This window comes from Oncorhynchus tshawytscha, unplaced genomic scaffold, assembly GCF_018296145.1.
Source record: "Oncorhynchus tshawytscha isolate Ot180627B unplaced genomic scaffold, Otsh_v2.0 Un_contig_237_pilon_pilon, whole genome shotgun sequence".
In the NCBI taxonomy this organism is placed as follows: Eukaryota; Metazoa; Chordata; class Actinopteri; order Salmoniformes; family Salmonidae; genus Oncorhynchus; species Oncorhynchus tshawytscha.
The window spans coordinates 237,033-255,274 of record NW_024609779.1 but is presented as its reverse complement, the minus strand read 5'-3'; the positions used below and the strand labels follow the sequence as shown (position 1 = coordinate 255,274).

Genomic DNA, 18,242 nt, shown 5'->3' with positions numbered 1-18,242 from the left:
ATTATGCCCCTCTCCCCGACCGTTATGCCCCACCACCTCTGCCCGACCATTATGCCCCTCTCCCCGACCATCATGTCCCTCTCCCCGACCATTATGCCCCTCTCCCCGACCGTCATGCCCCTCTCCCCGACCGTCATGTCCCTCTCCCTGACCGTTATGCCCCTCTCCCCTACCGTTATGCCCCTCTCCCGACCGTTATGACCCTCTCCCCGACCGTTATGCCCCTCTCCCCGACCGTTATGCCCCACCCCCTCTCCCCGACCGTTATGCCCCACCCCCTCTCCCCGACCATTATGCCCCTCTCCCCGACCATTATGGCCCTCTCCCCTACCGTTATGCCCCACCACCTCTCCCGACCATAATGCACCACCACCTCTCCCCGACCGTTATGCCCCTCTCCCCGACCGTCATGCCCCTCTCCCCGACCGTCATGCCCCTCTCCCCGACCGTCATGCCCCTCTCCCCGACCGTCATGCCTCTCCCCGACCGTCATGCCCCTCTCCCCGACCGTCATGTCCCTCTCCCCGACCGTCATGTCCCTCTCCCCGACCATTATGCCCCACCTCCCGACCATTATGCCCCACCACCTCTCCCAGAACATTATGCCCCTCTCCCCGACCATTATGCCCCTCTCCCGACCATTATGCCCCGACCATTATGCCCCTCTCCCCGACCATTATGCCCCTCTCCCCGACCATTATTCCCCTCCCCGACCATTATTCCCCTCTCCCCATTATTCCCCTCCATTATGCCCCTCTCCCCTACCATTATTCCCCTCTCCATGACCATTGTGCCCCTCTCCCCTACCATTATGCCCCTCTCCCCGACCATTATGCCCCTCTCCCCGACCGTTATGCCCCACCACCTCTCCCCGACCGTTATGCCCCACCACCTCTCCCCGACCATTATGTCCCACCACCTCTCCCCGACCATTATGCCCCACCACCTCTCCCCGACCATTATGCCCCTCTCCCCGACCATTACGCCCCTCTCCCCTACCATTATTCCCCTCTCCCTGAACATTATGCCCCTCTCCCCTACCATTATGCCCCTCTCCCCGACCATTATGCCCCTCTCCCCGACCGTTATGCCCCACCACCTCTCCCAGAACATTATGCCCCTCTCCCCGACCATTATGCCCATCTCCCCGACCATTATGCCCATCTCCCCGACCATCATGTCCCTCTCCCCAACCATTATGTCCCTCTCCCCGACCATTATGCCCCTCTCCCTGACCATTATGCCCCACCACCTCTCCAGTAGGATATTTCATTAGTTTATAATGTGATGTATTTCCAGTAGGACATTTCAGGGGTCTATAATGTGATGTATTTCCAGTGTGGAGCCTTGGAGAGGAGAGGAGAGTCTGACCGAGCACTGATTCGTTTTGACTGTAGAACACACAACGTCCATCTCTGGGCGAGGGAGAAAGAAAAAATAAATCGGGCTGTTGTTGTTTTTTGCTAGTGAGGCCGCGGCGAGGAAGGGGACGGGGGAGCGAGGGGGGGTTTAGAGATTAGCAAATAACTGGGCCATGGGTAAACACACTGCTGCTCTGGTCCAATGAATATCCTGACCCATAGAGGAATACTCCCCTCACTCTAACCCTGACTCTAACTCTGTCTCGAACCCTGACCCATAGAGGAATACTCCCCTCACTCTAACCCTGACTCTAACCCTGACCCATAGAGGAATACTCCCCTCACTCTAACCCTGACCCATAGAGGAATACTCCCCTCACTCTAACCCTAACTCTAACCCTAACTCTAACACTAACCCTGACTCTAACACTAACCCTGACTCTAACCCTGACCCATAGAGGAATACTCCCCTGACTCTAACCCTGACCCATAGAGGAATACTCCCCTCACTCTAACCCTGACTCTAACCCTGTCTCGAACCCTGACTCTAACCCTGTCTCGAACCCTGACTCTAACCCTGTCTCGAACCCTGACTCTAACCCTGACTCTAACACTAACCCTGACTCCAACACTAACCCTGACCCATAGAGGAATACTCCCCTCACTCTAACCCTGACTCTAACCCTGACTCCCCTGACCCATAGAGGAATACTCCCCTCACTCTAACCCTGACCCATAGATGAATACTCCCCTCACTCTAACCCTGACTCTAACCCTGACTCTAACCCTGACTCTAACCCTGTCTCTAACCCTGACTCTAACACTAACCCTGACTCCAACACTAACCCTGACCCATAGAAGAATACTCCCCTCACTCTAACCCTGACCCATAGATGAATACTCCCCTCACTCTAACCCTGACTCTAACCCTGACTCTAACACTAACCCTGACTCTAACACTAACCCTGACTCTAACCCTGACCCATAGAGGAATACTCCCCTGACTCTAACCCTGACCCATAGAGGAATACTCCCCTCACTCTAACCCTGTCTCGAACACTAACCCTGACTCCAACACTAACCCTGACTCTAACCCTGACCCATAGAGGAATACTCCCCTCACTCTAACACTAACCCTGTCTCTAACCCTGACTCTAACACTAACCCTGACCCATAGAGGAATACTCCCCTCAATCTAACCCTGACTCTAACCCAGACTCTAACACTAACCCTGACCCATAGAGGAATACTCCCCTCACTCTAACCCTGTCTCTAACTCTGACTCTAACACTAACCCTGTCTCTACTCCTGTCTCTAACCCTGTCTCTAACCCTGACTCATAGAGGAATACTCCCCTCACTCTAACTCTAACCCTGACCCATAGAGGAATACTCCCCTCACTCTAACTCTAACCCTGACCCATAGAGGAATACTCCCCTCACTCTAACCCTAACCCATAGAGGAATACTCCCCTCACTCTAACCCTGACTCTAACCCTGAGGAATACTCCCCTCACTCTAACCCTAACCCTGACCCATAGAGGAATACTCCCCTCACTCTAACCCTGTCTCGGACCCTGTCTCGTACCCTGTCTCAGACCCTTTCTCGCACCCTGTCTCGAAACCCTGTCTCGAAACCCTGTCTCGAACCCTGTCTCTACTCCTGTCTCGAAACCCTGACTCTACTCCTGTCTCTAACCCTGTCTCTACTCCTGTCTCTAACCCTGTCTCTACTCCTGTCTCGAACCCTGACCCATAGAGGAATACTCCCCTCACTCTAACCCTGACTCTAACCCTGACCCATAGAGGAATACTCCCCTCACTCTAACCCTGACTCTAACACTAACCCTAACTCTAACCCTGACTCTAACACTAACCCTGACTCTAACCCTGACCCATAGAGGAATACTCCCCTGACTCTAACCCTGACCCATAGAGGAATACTCCCCTCACTCTAACCCTGACCCATAGAGGAATACTCCCCTCACTCTAACCCTGACTCTAACCCTGACTCGAACCCTGACTCTAACCCTGACCCATAGAGGAATACTCCCCTCACTCTAACCCTGACTCTAACCCTGTCTCGAACCCTGACTCTAACCCTGTCTCGAACCCTGACTCTAACCCTGACTCTAACACTAACCCTGACTCCAACACTAACCCTGACCCATAGAGGAATACTCCCCTCACTCTAACCCTGACTCTAACCCTGACTCTAACCCTGACCCATAGAGGAATACTCCCCTCACTCTAACCCTGACCCATAGATGAATACTCCCCTCACTCTAACCCTGACTCTAACCCTGACTCTAACCCTGTCTCGAACCCTGTCTCTAACCCTGACTCTAACACTAACCCTGACTCCAACACTAACCCTGACCCATAGAGGAATACTCCCCTCACTCTAACCCTGACCCATAGATGAATACTCCCCTCACTCTAACCCTGACTCTAACCCTAACTCTAACACTAACCCTGACTCTAACACTAACCCTGACTTTAACCCTGACCCATAGAGGAATACTCCCCTGACTCTAACCCTGACCCATAGAGGAATACTCCCCTCACTCTAACCCTGACTTGAACCCTAACACTAACCCTGACCCATAGAGGAATACTCCCCTCACTCTAACACTAACCCTGTCTCTAACCCTGACTCTAACACTAACCCTGACCCATAGAGGAATACTCCCCTCAATCTAACCCTGACTCTAACCCTGACCCATAGAGGAATACTCCCCTCACTCTAACCCTGACTCTAACCCGGACTCTAACACTAACCCTGTCTCTACTCCTGTCTCTAACCCTGTCTCTAACCCTGACTCATAGAGGAATACTCCCCTCACTCTAACTCTAACCCTGACCCATAGAGGAATACTCCCCTCACTCTAACTCTAACCCTGACCCATAGAGGAATACTCCCCTCACTCTAACCCTAACCCATAGAGGAATACTCCCCTCACTCTAACCCTGACTCTAAGCCTGAGGAATACTCCCCTCACTCTAACCCTAACCCTGACCCATAGAGGAATACTCCCCTCACTCTAACCCTGTCTCGGACCCTGTCTCGTACCCTGTCTCAGACCCTTTCTCGCACCCTGTCTCGAAACCCTGTCTCGAAACCCTGTCTCGAAACCCTGTCTCGAACCCTGTCTCGAACCCTGTCTCTACTCCTGTCTCGAAACCCTGACTCTACTCCTGTCTCTAACCCTGTCTCTACTCCTGTCTCTAACCCTGTCTCTACTCCTGTCTCTAACCCTGACCCATAGAGGAATACTCCCCTCACTCTAACCCTGACTCTAACCCTGACCCATAGAGGAATACTCCCCTCACTCTAACCCTGAAACACAGTAGACCAGGGTTAATGTAGTAGGAGGAGGAGGACCAGGGTTAATGTAGTAGGAGGAGGAGGACCAGGGTTAATGTAGTAGTAGGATTGGGAGGACCAGGGTTAATGTAGTAGGAGGAGGAAGAGGACCAGGGTTAATGTAGTAGGAGGAGGAGGACCAGGGTCAATGTAGTAGGAGGAGGAGGACCAGGGTTAATGTAGTAGTAGGATTGGGAGGACCAGGGTTAATGTATTAGTAGGAGGAGGACCAGGGTTAATGTAGTAGGAGGAGGAGGAGGACCAGGGTTAATGTAGTAGGAGGAGGAGGACCAGGGTTAATGTAGTAGGAGGAGGAGGACCAGGGTTAATGTAGTAGTAGGATTGGGAGGACCAGGGTTAATGTAGGAGGAGGAGGAGGACCAGGGTTAATGTAGTAGGAGGAGGAGGACCAGGGTTAATGTAGTAGGAGGGGGAGGAGGACCAGGGTTAATGTAGTAGGAGGGGAGGAGGACCAGGGTTAATGTAGTAGGAGGAGGAGGACCAGGGTTAATGTAGTAGGAGGGGGAGGAGGACCAGGGTTAATGTAGTAGGAGGAGGACCAGGGTTAATGTAGTAGGAGGAGGAGGACCAGGGTTAATGTAGTAGGAGGGGAGGAGGACCAGGGTTAATGTAGTGGGAAGGGGAGGAGGACCAGGGTTAATGTAGTGGGAAGGGGAGGAGGACCAGGGTTAATGCAGTAGGAAGGGGAGGAGGACCAGGGTTAATGTAGTATGAAGGGGAGGAGGACCAGGGTTAATGTAGTAGGAGGAGGAGGAGGACCAGGGTTAATGTAGTAGGAGGAGGAGGAGGACCAGGGTTAATGTAGTAGGAGGGGGAGGAGGACCAAATCAAATCAAATTTTATTTGTCACATACACATGGTTAGCAGATGTTAATGCGAGTGTAGCGAAATGCTTGTGCTTCTAGTTCCGACAATGCAGTAATAACCAACAAGTAATCTAGCTAACAATTCCAAAACTACTACCTTATAGACACAAGTGTAAGGGGATAAAGAATATGTACATAAAGATATATGAATGAGTGATGGTACAGAGTGGCATAGGCAAGATACAGTAGATGGTATTGAGTGCAGTATATACATATGACATGAGTATGTAAACAAAGTAGCATAGTTAAAGTGGCTAGTGATACATGTATTACATAAAGATGCAGTAGATTATATAGAGTACAGTATCTACATATACATATGAGATGAATAATGTAGGGTATGTAAACAGAGGAGGAGGACCAGGGTTAATGTATTAGTGGGTCTGGAATACAGTAGACCAGGGTTAATGTATTAGTGGGTCTGGAATACAGTAGACCAGGGTTAATGTAGTAGTGGGTCTGGAATACAGTAGACCAGGGTTAATGTATTAGTGGGTCTGGAATACAGTAGACCAGGGTTAATGTAGTAGTGGGTCTGGAATACAGTAGACCAGGGTTAATGTGGTAGTGGGTCTGGAATACAGTAGACCAGGGTTAATGTATTAGTGGGTCTGGAATACAGTAGACCATGGTTAATGTAGTAGTGGGTCTGGAATACAATAGACCAGGGTTAATGTAGTAGTGGGTCTGGAATACAGTAGACCAGGGTTAATGTAGTAGTGGGTCTGGAATACAGTAGACCAGGGTTAATGTAGTAGTGGGTCTGGAATACAGTAGACCAGGGTTAATGTAGCAGTGGGTCTGGAATACAGTAGACCAGGGTTAATGTATTAGTGGGTCTGGAATACAGTAGACCAGGGTTAATGTAGTAGTGGGTCTGGAATACAGTAGACCAGGGTTAATGTAGTAGTGGGTCTGGAATACAGTAGACCAGGGTTAATGTAGTAGTGGGTCTGGAATACAGTAGACCAGGGTTAATGTAGTAGTGGGTCTGGAATACAGTAGACCAGGGTTAATGTAGTAGTGGGTCTGGAATACAGTAGACCAGGGTTAATGTAGTAGTGGGTCTGGAATACAGTAGACCAGGGTTAATGTAGTAGTGGGTCTGGAATACAGTAGACCATGGTTAATGTAGTAGTGGGTCTGGATTACAGTAGACCAGGGTTAATGTAGTAGTGGGTCTGGAATACAGTAGACCAGGGTTAATGTAGTAGTGGGTCTGGAATACAGTAGACCAGGGTTAATGTAGCAGTGGGTCTGGAATACAGTAGACCAGGGTTAATGTAGTAGTGGGTCTGGAATACAGTAGACCAGGGTTAATGTAGTAGTGGGTCTGGAATACAGTAGACCAGGGTTAATGTAGTAGTGGGTCTGGAATACAGTAGACCAGGGTTAATGTAGCAGTGGGTCTGGAATACAGTAGACCAGGGTTAATGTAGTAGTGGGTCTGGAATACAGTAGACCATGGTTAATGTGGTAGTGGGTCTGGATTACAGTAGACCATGGTTAATGTAGTAGTGGGTCTGGAATACAGTAGACCATGGTTAATGTGGTAGTGGGTCTGAAATACAGTAGACCAGGGTTGATGTTGTGGTGGGTCTGGAATACAGTAGACCATGGTTAATGTAGTAGTGGGTCTGGAATACAATAGACCAGGGTTAATGTAGTAGTGGGTCTGGATTACAGTAGACCAGGGTTAATGTGGTAGTGGGTCTGAAATACAGTAGACCAGGGTTGATGTTGTGGTGGGTCTGGAATACAGTAGACCATGGTTAATGTAGTAGTGGGTCTGGAATACAATAGACCAGGGTTAATGTAGTAGTGGGTCTGGATTACAGTAGACCAGGGTTAATGTGGTAGTGGGTCTGAAATACAGTAGACCAGGGTTGATGTTGTGGTGGGTCTGGAATAAAGTAGACCAGGGTTAATGTAGTAGTGGGTCTGGATTACAGTATTAATGTAGTAGTGGGTCTGGAATACAGTAGACCAGGGTTAATGTTGTAGTGGGTCTGGAATACAGTAGACCAGGGTTAATGTAGTACTGTAGTGATTAGAGAAGAGATGGGTTGGTGGTGGGGGAGGTCAGGGGGAGGCTGTGATGGTCTGATTAGAGAAGCGAGGGGTTGGTGTTAGGGGAGGTCGGGGGTGGCTGTAGGGGGCGGTTGGTGAGAGGCTGGAATGGTCTGATTAGAGATGGGTTGGTGGTGGGGGAGGTTGGTGGGAGGCTGGAATGGTCTGATTAGAGATGGGTTGGTGGTGGGGAGGTCAGGGGAGGCTGGAATGGTCTGATTAGAGATGGGTTGGTGGTCGGGGGGCTGTAGGGGTCTGATTAGAGATGGGTTGGTGGTCGGGGGGCTGTAGGGGTCTGATTAGAGATGGGTTGGTGGTGGGGGAGGTTTAGTGTTCTGATTAGAGAAGAGATGGGTTGGTGGTGGGGGAGGTCGGGGGAGGTTTAGTGGTCTGATGAGAGTAGAGATGGGTTGGTGGTGGGGGAGGTCGGGGGAGGTTTAGTGGTCTGATTAGAGAAGAGATGGGTTGGTGGTGGGGGAGGTCGGGGGAGGTTTAGTGTTCTGATTAGAGAAGAGATGGGTTGGTGGTGGGGGAGGTTGGAGTGGTCTGATTAGAGAAGAGATGGGTTGGTGGTAGGGGGGAGGTTGTTGTGGTCGGATTGCGTGCTGTCTCATGTGTTTCTTGAGAGCCATCTCTGTTTGCTGAATGAGGAATGAATACCGCCCCTCCTCCCCCTCAGCTGACCAGCAGAAGGAGAGGGAGTGTGCCTTCACTGAGCAGCAGCAGCAGTGGGAGATGGAGCGCGTGGCGGTGGGGGAGGGACGGGTTTCCCCCGAGAACACCACGATCCACTGCTCGAAAGGATCTCACTGCTTCGGCCTCTGGGAGAAGAGTCCTCCTGGAGACGTCAGGCTGGTCAAACAAGGTGACAGTCTGCAACTAACCCTAACCTAGCACCACACACAGTCTACAACTAACCCAGCACCACATACACAGTCTACAACTAACCCAGTACCCCACACACGGTCTACAACTAACCTAGCACCACACACAGTCTACAACTAACCCAGCACCATACACACGGTCTACAACTAACCCTAACCCAGCACCATTCACACAGTCTACAACTAACCCAGCACCACACACAGTCTACAACTAACCCAGCACCACACACAGTCTACAACTAACCCAGCACCACACACAGTCTACAACTAACCCAGCACCACACACAGTCTACAACTAACCCAGCACCACACACAGTCTACAACTAACCCAGCACCACACACACAGTCCACAACTAACCGTAACCCAGCACCACACACAGCCCACAACTAACCCTAATCCAGCACCACACACAGTCTACAACTAACCATAACCCAGCACCACACACAGTCCACAACTAACCATAACCCAGCACCACACACAGTCCACAACTAACCCTAACCCAGCACCACACACAGTCCACAACTAACCCTAATCCAGCACCACACACAGTCTACAACTAACCCAGCACCACACACAGTCTACAACTAACCCAGCACCACACACAGTCTACAACTAACCTAGCACCACACACAGTCTACAACTAACCCAGCACCACACACACAGTCTACAACTAACCCAGCACCACACACAGTCTACAACTAACCTAGCACCACACACAGTCTACAACTAACCCTAACCCAGCACCACACACAGTCTACAACTAACCCTAATCCAGCACCACACACAGTCCACAACTAACCCTAACCCAGCACCACACACAGTCCACAACTAACCCTAACCCAGCACCACACACAGTCCACAACTAACCCTAACCCAGCACCACACACACAGTCTACAACTAACCCAGCACCACACACAGTCGACAACTAACCCAGCACCACACACAGTCTACAACTAACTCTAACCCAGCACCACACACAGTCTACAACTAACCCTAATCCAGCACCACACACAGTCCACAACTAACCCTAACCCAGCACCACACACAGTCTACAACTAGCCATAACCCAGCACCACACACAGTCTACAACTAACCCTAACCCAGCACCACACACAGTCCACAACTAACCCTAACCCAGCACCACACACAGTCCACAACTAACCCTAACCCAGCACCACACACAGTCTACAACGAACCATAACCCAGCACCACACACAGTCTACAACTAACCATAACCCAGCACCACACACACAGTCTACAACTAACCATAACCCAGCACCACACACACAGTCTACAACTAACCCAGCACCACACACAGTCTACAACTAACCCAGCACCACACAGTCTACAACTAACCCAGCACCACACACAGTCTACAACTAACCCTAACCCAGCACCACACACAGTCTACAACTACCATAACCCAGCACCACACACAGTCTACAACTAACCCAGCACCACACAGTCTACAACTAACCCAGCACCACACAGTCTACAACTAACCCAGCACCACACACAGTCTACAACTAACCCTAACCCAGCACCACACAGTCTACAACTAACCATAACCCAGCACCACACACAGTCTACAACTAGCCATAACCCAGCACCACACAGTCCACAACTAATCCTAATCCAGCACCACACAGTCTACAACTAACCCAGCACCACACACAGTCTACAACTAACCCAGCACCACACACACAGTCTACAACTAACCCAGCACCACACACAGTCTACAACTTTCCCAGCACCACACACAGTCTACAACTAACCAAGCACCACACAGTCTACAACTTTCCCAGCACCACACACAGTCTACAACTAACCCAGCACCACACACAGTCTACAACTAACCCAGCACCACACAGTCTACAACTAACCCAGCACCACACACAGTCTACAACTAACCCCGCACCACACACAGTCTACAACTAACCCAGCACCACACAGTCTACAACTAACCCAGCACCACACACAGTCTACAACTAACCCAGCACCACACACAGTCTACAACTAACCCAGCACCACACAGTCTACAACTAACCCAGCACCACACACAGTCTACAACTAACCCAGCACCACACACAGTCTACAACTAACCCAGCACCACACACAGTGTACAACTAACCCAGCACCACACACAGTCTACAACTAACCTTAATCTAGCACCACACACAGTCCACAACTAACCCTAACCCAGCACCACACACACAGTCTACAACTAACCCTAATCCAGCACCACACACACAGTCTACAACTAACCCTAATCCAGCACCACACACACATGATTCCATATGTGTTATTTAATAGTTCTGATGTCTTCAGTACTAGTCTACAATGTAGAAAATAGTAAAAATAAAGAAAACCCCTGTAATGAGTAGGTGTGTCCAGACTGTTGACTGTGTATGAATTCTCTCCCCGGGACATCTGCCTGCTGGATCAGCAAGGTCCACTGAAGCACAGAAATACTGCCTCTCTTTCTCCCCATCACTTCATCTCCCCTCCCTCCTGTCACCTCTAGGTTGTTGGACTCACCTTGGCGACCAGCAGGAGTGTCGGGACGACCGTTGCGTGGTAACCAACCTGCCTCCTCAGATCCAGAATGGGACGTATCACTTCTGCTGCTGTAGTACTGACATGTGTAACGTCAACTTCACTGAGGACTTTCCTCTGCCCAGTCCCACTACAGCCCAGCCGCTATGTAAGTTAACCTAACCCTAACCTCTGACCCTAACCGTTCTCCCCTGCCCAGTCCCACTACAGCCCAGCTGCTATGTAAGTTAACCTAACCCTAACCTCTGACCCTAACCGTTCTCCCCTGCCCAGTCCCACTACAGCCCAGCCAGTATGTAACTGACCTATCCTTTAACCCTGACCCCTAACCAACCCCACTACAGCCCATTCAGTATGTAACTGACATATCCTTTAACCCTGACTCTGTACCGGTACCCCCTGTATATAGCCTCATTACTAACCGGTACCCCCTGTATATAGCCTCCACATTGACCTTTTACCGGTACCCCCTGTATATAGCCTCCACATTGACTCTGTACCGGTACCCCCTGTATATAGTCTCCACATTGACTCTGTACCGGTACCCCCTGTATATAGCCTCCACATTGACTCTGTACCGGTACCCCCTGTATATAGCCTCCACATTGACTCTGTACTGGTACCCCCTGTATATAGCCTCCACATTGACTCTGTACCGTAACACCCTGTATATAGCCTCCACATTGACTCTGTACCGTAACACCCTGTATATAGTCTCCACATTGACTCTGTACTGGTACCCCCTGTATATAGCCTCCACATTGACTCTGTACCGTAACACCCTGTATATAGCCTCCACATTGACTCTGTACTGGTACCCCCTGTATATAGCCTCCACATTGACTCTGTACCGTAACACCCTGTATATAGCCTCCACATTGACTCTGTACCATAACACACTGTATATAGCCTCCACATTGACTCTGTACCAGTACCCCCTGTATACAGTGGGGCAAAAACCTGTTGGTTAAGGGCTGGTTCAACACACTCACCCTGAGGCTGATACTGAGAGACTGACGTCATGCTGTAGAGAGGTGGTTCAACACACTCACCCTGAGGCTGATACTGAGAGACTGACGTCATGCTGTAGAGAGGTGGTTCAACACACTCACCCTGAGGCTGATACTGAGAGACTGACGTCATGCTGTAGAGAGGTGGTTCAACACACTCACCCTGAGGCTGATACTGAGAGACTGACGTCATGCTGTAGAGAGGTGGTTCTCAGCTCCAGTCCTCCAGTACCCCCGGCCAGAACAGTACACATTAACGTAGTCCCAGACATGCACACCTGAGTCAACTAATCGTCAAATCAAATCAAATTTATTTATATAGCCCTTCGTACATCAGCTGATATCTCAAAGTGCTGTACAGAAACCCAGCCTAAAACCCCAAACAGCAAGCAATGCAGGTGTAGAAGCACGGTGGCTAGGAAAAACTCCCTAGAAAGGCCGAAACCTAGAGAGGAACCAGGCTATGTGGGGTGGCCAGTCCTCTTCTGGCTGTGCCGGGTGGAGATTATAACAGAACATGGCCAAGATGTTCAAATGTTCATAAATGACCAGCATGGTCGAATAATAATAATGCAGAACAGTTGAAACTGGAGCAGCAGCACAGTCAGGTGGAAGTTGAAGTCCTCCATGAGTTGAACAAGGTGTGGCTGTTCAGGGCCACATTAATGTTTTCTGTTGGGGGTACAGGAGGACTGGAGCCTGTTCAGGGCCACATTAATGTGTTCTGTTGGGGCTGGGGGTACAGGAGGACCGGAGCCTGTTCAGGGCCACATTAATGTGTTCTCTTGGGGGTACAGGAGGACTGGAGCCTGTTCAGGGCCACATTAATGTGTTCTGTTGGGGTTACAGGAGGACTGGAGCCTGTTCAGGGCCACATTAATGTGGTCTGTTGGGGCTGGGGGTACAGGAGGACTGGAGCCTGTTCAGGGCCACATTAATGTGGTCTGTTTGGGCTGGGGGTACAGGAGGACTGGAGCCTGTTCAGGGCCACATTAATGTGTTCTGTTGGGGCTGGGGGTACAGGAGGACCGGAGCCTGTTCAGGGCCACATTAATGTGTTCTGTTGGGGGTACAGGAGGACTGGAGCCTGTTCAGGGCCACATTAATGTGGTCTGTTGGGGCTGGGGTTCAGGGCCACATTAATGTGGTCTGTTGGGGCTGGGGGTACAGGAGGACTGGAGCCTGTTCAGGGCCACATTAATGTGTTCTGTTGGGGGTACAGGAGGACTGGAGCCTGTTCAGGGCCACATTAATGTGGTCTGTTGGGGCTGGGGGTACAGGAGGACTGGAGCCTGTTCAGGGCCACATTAATGTGGTCTGTTGGGGCTGGGGGTACAGGAGGACTGGAGCCTGTTCAGGGCCACATTAATGTGTTCTGTTGGGGCTGGGGGTACAGGAGGACCGGAGCCTGTTCAGGGCCACATTAATGTGTTCTCTTGGGGGTACAGGAGGACTGGAGCCTGTTCAGGGCCACATTAATGTGGTCTGTTGGGGGTACAGGAGGACTGGAGCCTGTTCAGGGCCACATTAATGTGGTCTGTTGGGGCTGGGGGTACAGGAGGACTGGAGCCTGTTCAGGGCCACATTAATGTGGTCTGTTGGGGCTGGGGGTACAGGAGGACTGTGGTCTGTTGGGGCTGGGGGTACAGGAGGACTGGAGCCTGTTCAGGGCCACAATGTGTTCTGTTGGGGCTGGGGGTACAGGAGGACCGGAGCCTGTTCAGGGCCACATTAATGTGTTCTCTTGGGGGTACAGGAGGACTGGAGCCTGTTCAGGGCCACATTAATGTGGTCTGTTGGGGCTGGGGGTACAGGAGGACTGGAGCCTGTTCAGGGCCACATTAATGTGGTCTGTTGGGGCTGGGGGTACAGGAGGACCGGAGCCTGTTCAGGGCCACATTAATGTGTTCTGTTGGGGCTGGGGGTACAGGAGGACCGGAGCCTGTTCAGGGCCACATTAATGTGTTCTGTTGGGGCTGGGGGTACAGGAGGACCGGAGCCTGTTCAGGGCCACATTAATGTGTTCTGTTGGGGCTGGGGGTACAGGAGGACCGGAGCCTGTTCAGGGCCACATTAATGTGTTCTGTTGGGGCTGGGGGTACAGGAGGACCGGAGCCTGTTCAGGGCCACATTAATTTGTTCTGTTGGGGCTGGGGGTACAGGAGGACTGGAGCCTGTTCAGGGCCACATTAATGTGTTCTGTTGGGGGTACAGGAGGACTGGAGCCTGTTCAGGGCCACATTAATTTGTTCTGTTGGGGCTGGGGGTACAGGAGGACTGGAGCCTGTTCAGGGCCACATTAATGTGTTCTGTTGGGGGTACAGGAGGACTGGAGCCTGTTCAGGGCCACATTAATTTGTTCTGTTGGGGCTGGGGTACAGGAGGACTGGAGCCTGTTCAGGGCCACATTAATGTGGTCTGTTGGGGCTGGGGGTACAGGAGGACTGGAGCCTGTTCAGGGCCACATTAATGTGGTCTGTTGGGGCTGGGGGTACAGGAGGACTGGAGCCTGTTCAGGGCCACATTAATGTGTTCTGTTGGGGCTGGGGGTACAGGAGGACCGGAGCCTGTTCAGGGCCACATTAATGTGTTCTGTTGGGGCTGGGGGTACAGGAGGACCGGAGCCTGTTCAGGGCCACATTAATGTGTTCTGTTGGGGCTGGGGGTACAGGAGGACCGGAGCCTGTTCAGGGCCACATTCATTTGTTCTGTTGGGGCTGGGGGTACAGGAGGACTGGAGCCTGTTCAGGGCCACATTAATGTGTTCTGTTGGGGGTACAGGAGGACTGGAGCCTGTTCAGGGCCACATTAATTTGTTCTGTTGGGGCTGGGGGTACAGGAGGACTGGAGCCTGTTCAGGGCCACATTAATGTGGTCTGTTGGGGCTGGGGGTACAGGAGGACTGGAGCCTGTTCAGGGCCACATTAATGTGTTCTGTTGGGGCTGGGGGTACAGGAGGACCGGAGCCTGTTCAGGGCCACATTAATGTGTTCTCTTGGGGGTACAGGAGGACTGGAGCCTGTTCAGGGCCACATTAATGTGGTCTGTTGGGGCTGGGGGTACAGGAGGACTGGAGCCTGTTCAGGGCCACATTAATGTGGTCTGTTGGGGCTGGGGGTACAGGAGGACTGGAGCCTGTTCAGGGCCACATTAATGTGTTCTGTTGGGGTTACAGGAGGACTGGAGCCTGTTCAGGGCCACATTAATGTGGTCTGTTGGGGCTGGGGGTACAGGAGGACTGGAGCCTGTTCAGGGCCACATTAATGTGGTCTGTTGGGGCTGGGGGTACAGGAGGACTGGAGCCTGTTCAGGGCCACATTAATGTGTTCTGTTGGGGCTGGGGGTACAGGAGGACCGGAGCCTGTTCAGGGCCACATTAATGTGTTCTGTTGGGGGTACAGGAGGACTGGAGCCTGTTCAGGGCCACATTAATGTGGTCTGTTGGGGCTGGGGGTACAGGAGGACTGGAGCCTGTTCAGGGCCACATTAATGTGTTCTGTTGGGGGTACAGGAGGACTGGAGCCTGTTCAGGGCCACATTAATGTGGTCTGTTGGGGCTGGGGGTACAGGAGGACTGGAGCCTGTTCAGGGCCACATTAATGTGGTCTGTTGGGGCTGGGGGACAGGAGGACTGGAGCCTGTTCAGGGCCACATTAATGTGTTCTGTTGGGGCTGGGGGTACAGGAGGACCGGAGCCTGTTCAGGGCCACATTAATGTGTTCTCTTGGGGGTACAGGAGGACTGGAGCCTGTTCAGGGCCACATTAATGTGGTCTGTTGGGGGTACAGGAGGACTGGAGCCTGTTCAGGGCCACATTAATGTGGTCTGTTGGGGCTGGGGGTACAGGAGGACTGGAGCCTGTTCAGGGCCACATTAATGTGGTCTGTTGGGGCTGGGGGTACAGGAGGACTGTGGTCTGTTGGGGCTGGGGGTACAGGAGGACTGGAGCCTGTTCAGGGCCACAATGTGTTCTGTTGGGGCTGGGGGTACAGGAGGACCGGAGCCTGTTCAGGGCCACATTAATGTGTTCTCTTGGGGGTACAGGAGGACTGGAGCCTGTTCAGGGCCACATTAATGTGGTCTGTTGGGGCTGGGGGTACAGGAGGACCGGAGCCTGTTCAGGGCCACATTAATGTGTTCTCTTGGGGGTACAGGAGGACTGGAGCCTGTTCAGGGCCACATTAATGTGGTCTGTTGGGGCTGGGGGTACAGGAGGACTGGAGCCTGTTCAGGGCCACATTAATGTGTTCTGTTGGGGGTACAGGAGGACTGGAGCCTGTTCAGGGCCCATTAATGTGGTCTGTTGGGGCTGGGGGTACAGGAGGACTGGAGCCTGTTCAGGGCCACATTAATGTGGTCTGTTGGGGCTGGGGGTACAGGAGGACTGGAGCCTGTTCAGGGCCACATTAATGTGTTCTGTTGGGGCTGGGGGTACAGGAGGACCGGAGCCTGTTCAGGGCCACATTAATGTGTTCTCTTGGGGGTACAGGGACTGGAGCCTTAATGTGGTCTGTTGGGGGTACAGGAGGACTGGAGCCTGTTCAGGGCCACATTAATGTGGTCTGTTGGGGGTACAGGAGGACTGGAGCCTGTTCAGGGCCACATTAATGTGGTCTGTTGGGGCTGGGGGTACAGGAGGACTGTGGTCTGTTGGGGCTGGGGGTACAGGAGGACTGGAGCCTGTTCAGGGCCACAATGTGTTCTGTTGGGGCTGGGGGTACAGGAGGACTGGAGCCTGTTCAGGGCCACATTAATGTGTTCTCTTGGGGGTACAGGAGGACTGGAGCCTGTTCAGGGCCACATTAATGTGGTCTGTTGGGGCTGGGGGTACAGGAGGACTGGAGCCTGTTCAGGGCCACATTAATGTGGTCTGTTGGGGCTGGGGGTACAGGAGGACTGGAGCCTGTTCAGGGCCACATTAATGTGTTCTGTTGGGGCTGGGGGTACAGGAGGACCGGAGCCTGTTCAGGGCCACATTAATGTGTTCTGTTGGGGCTGGGGGTACAGGAGGACCGGAGCCTGTTCAGGGCCACATTAATGTGTTCTGTTGGGGCTGGGGGTACAGGAGGACCGGAGCCTGTTCAGGGCCACATTAATTTGTTCTGTTGGGGCTGGGGGTACAGGAGGACTGGAGCCTGTTCAGGGCCACATTAATGTGTTCTGTTGGGGGTACAGGAGGACTGGAGCCTGTTCAGGGCCACATTAATTTGTTCTGTTGGGGCTGGGGGTACAGGAGGACTGGAGCCTGTTCAGGGCCACATTAATGTGGTCTGTTGGGGCTGGGGGTACAGGAGGACTGGAGCCTGTTCAGGGCCACATTAATGTGTTCTGTTGGGGCTGGGGGTACAGGAGGACCGGAGCCTGTTCAGGGCCACATTAATGTGTTCTCTTGGGGGTACAGGAGGACTGGAGCCTGTTCAGGGCCACATTAATGTGGTCTGTTGGGGCTGGGGGTACAGGAGGACTGGAGCCTGTTCAGGGCCACATTAATGTGGTCTGTTGGGGCTGGGGGTACAGGAGGACTGGAGCCTGTTCAGGGCCACATTAATGTGTTCTGTTGGGGCTGGGGGTACAGGAGGACCGGAGCCTGTTCAGGGCCACATTAATGTGTTCTGTTGGGGCTGGGGGTACAGGAGGACCGGAGCCTGTTCAGGGCCACATTAATGTGTTCTGTTGGGGCTGGGGGTACAGGAGGACCGGAGCCTGTTCAGGGCCACATTAATGTGTTCTCTTGGGGGTACAGGAGGACTGGAGCCTGTTCAGGGCCACATTAATGTGTTCTGTTGGGGGTACAGGAGGACTGGAGCCTGTTCAGGACCACATTAATTTGTTCTGTTGGGGCTGGGGGTACAGGAGGACTGGAGCCTGTTCAGGGCCACATTAATGTGTTCTGTTGGGGGTACAGGAGGACGAGCCTGTTCAGGGCCACATTAATGTGTTCTGTTGGGGGTTACAGGAGGACTGGAGCTATTGAAAAACTTGATTGAGTAAATGTATGTATTGGTTTATTTTGATAAGAGATGAACATGTAATGAATTGAAGGTTATTTGTTGATTTAAAAATGAATCACTTTTAATGTTATCAGATTTGGGTCGCAAGATATTCT

At 52.1% G+C, this 18,242-nt stretch overlaps 1 protein-coding gene across 1 annotated transcript in view; it reads left to right on the top strand.

The window, feature by feature from the left end:
- The window catches only part of bmpr2a (bone morphogenetic protein receptor, type II a (serine/threonine kinase)), a 56,741-nt gene that overhangs the window by 11,991 nt on the left and 26,508 nt on the right, over window positions 1-18,242 (top strand). Inside the window, exons 2-3 of the mRNA XM_042317954.1 lie at window positions 8,364-8,549; window positions 11,095-11,274. Coding sequence (XP_042173888.1) covers window positions 8,364-8,549; window positions 11,095-11,274 — 366 coding nt within the window. The remainder of the gene's footprint in view (window positions 1-8,363; window positions 8,550-11,094; window positions 11,275-18,242) is intronic.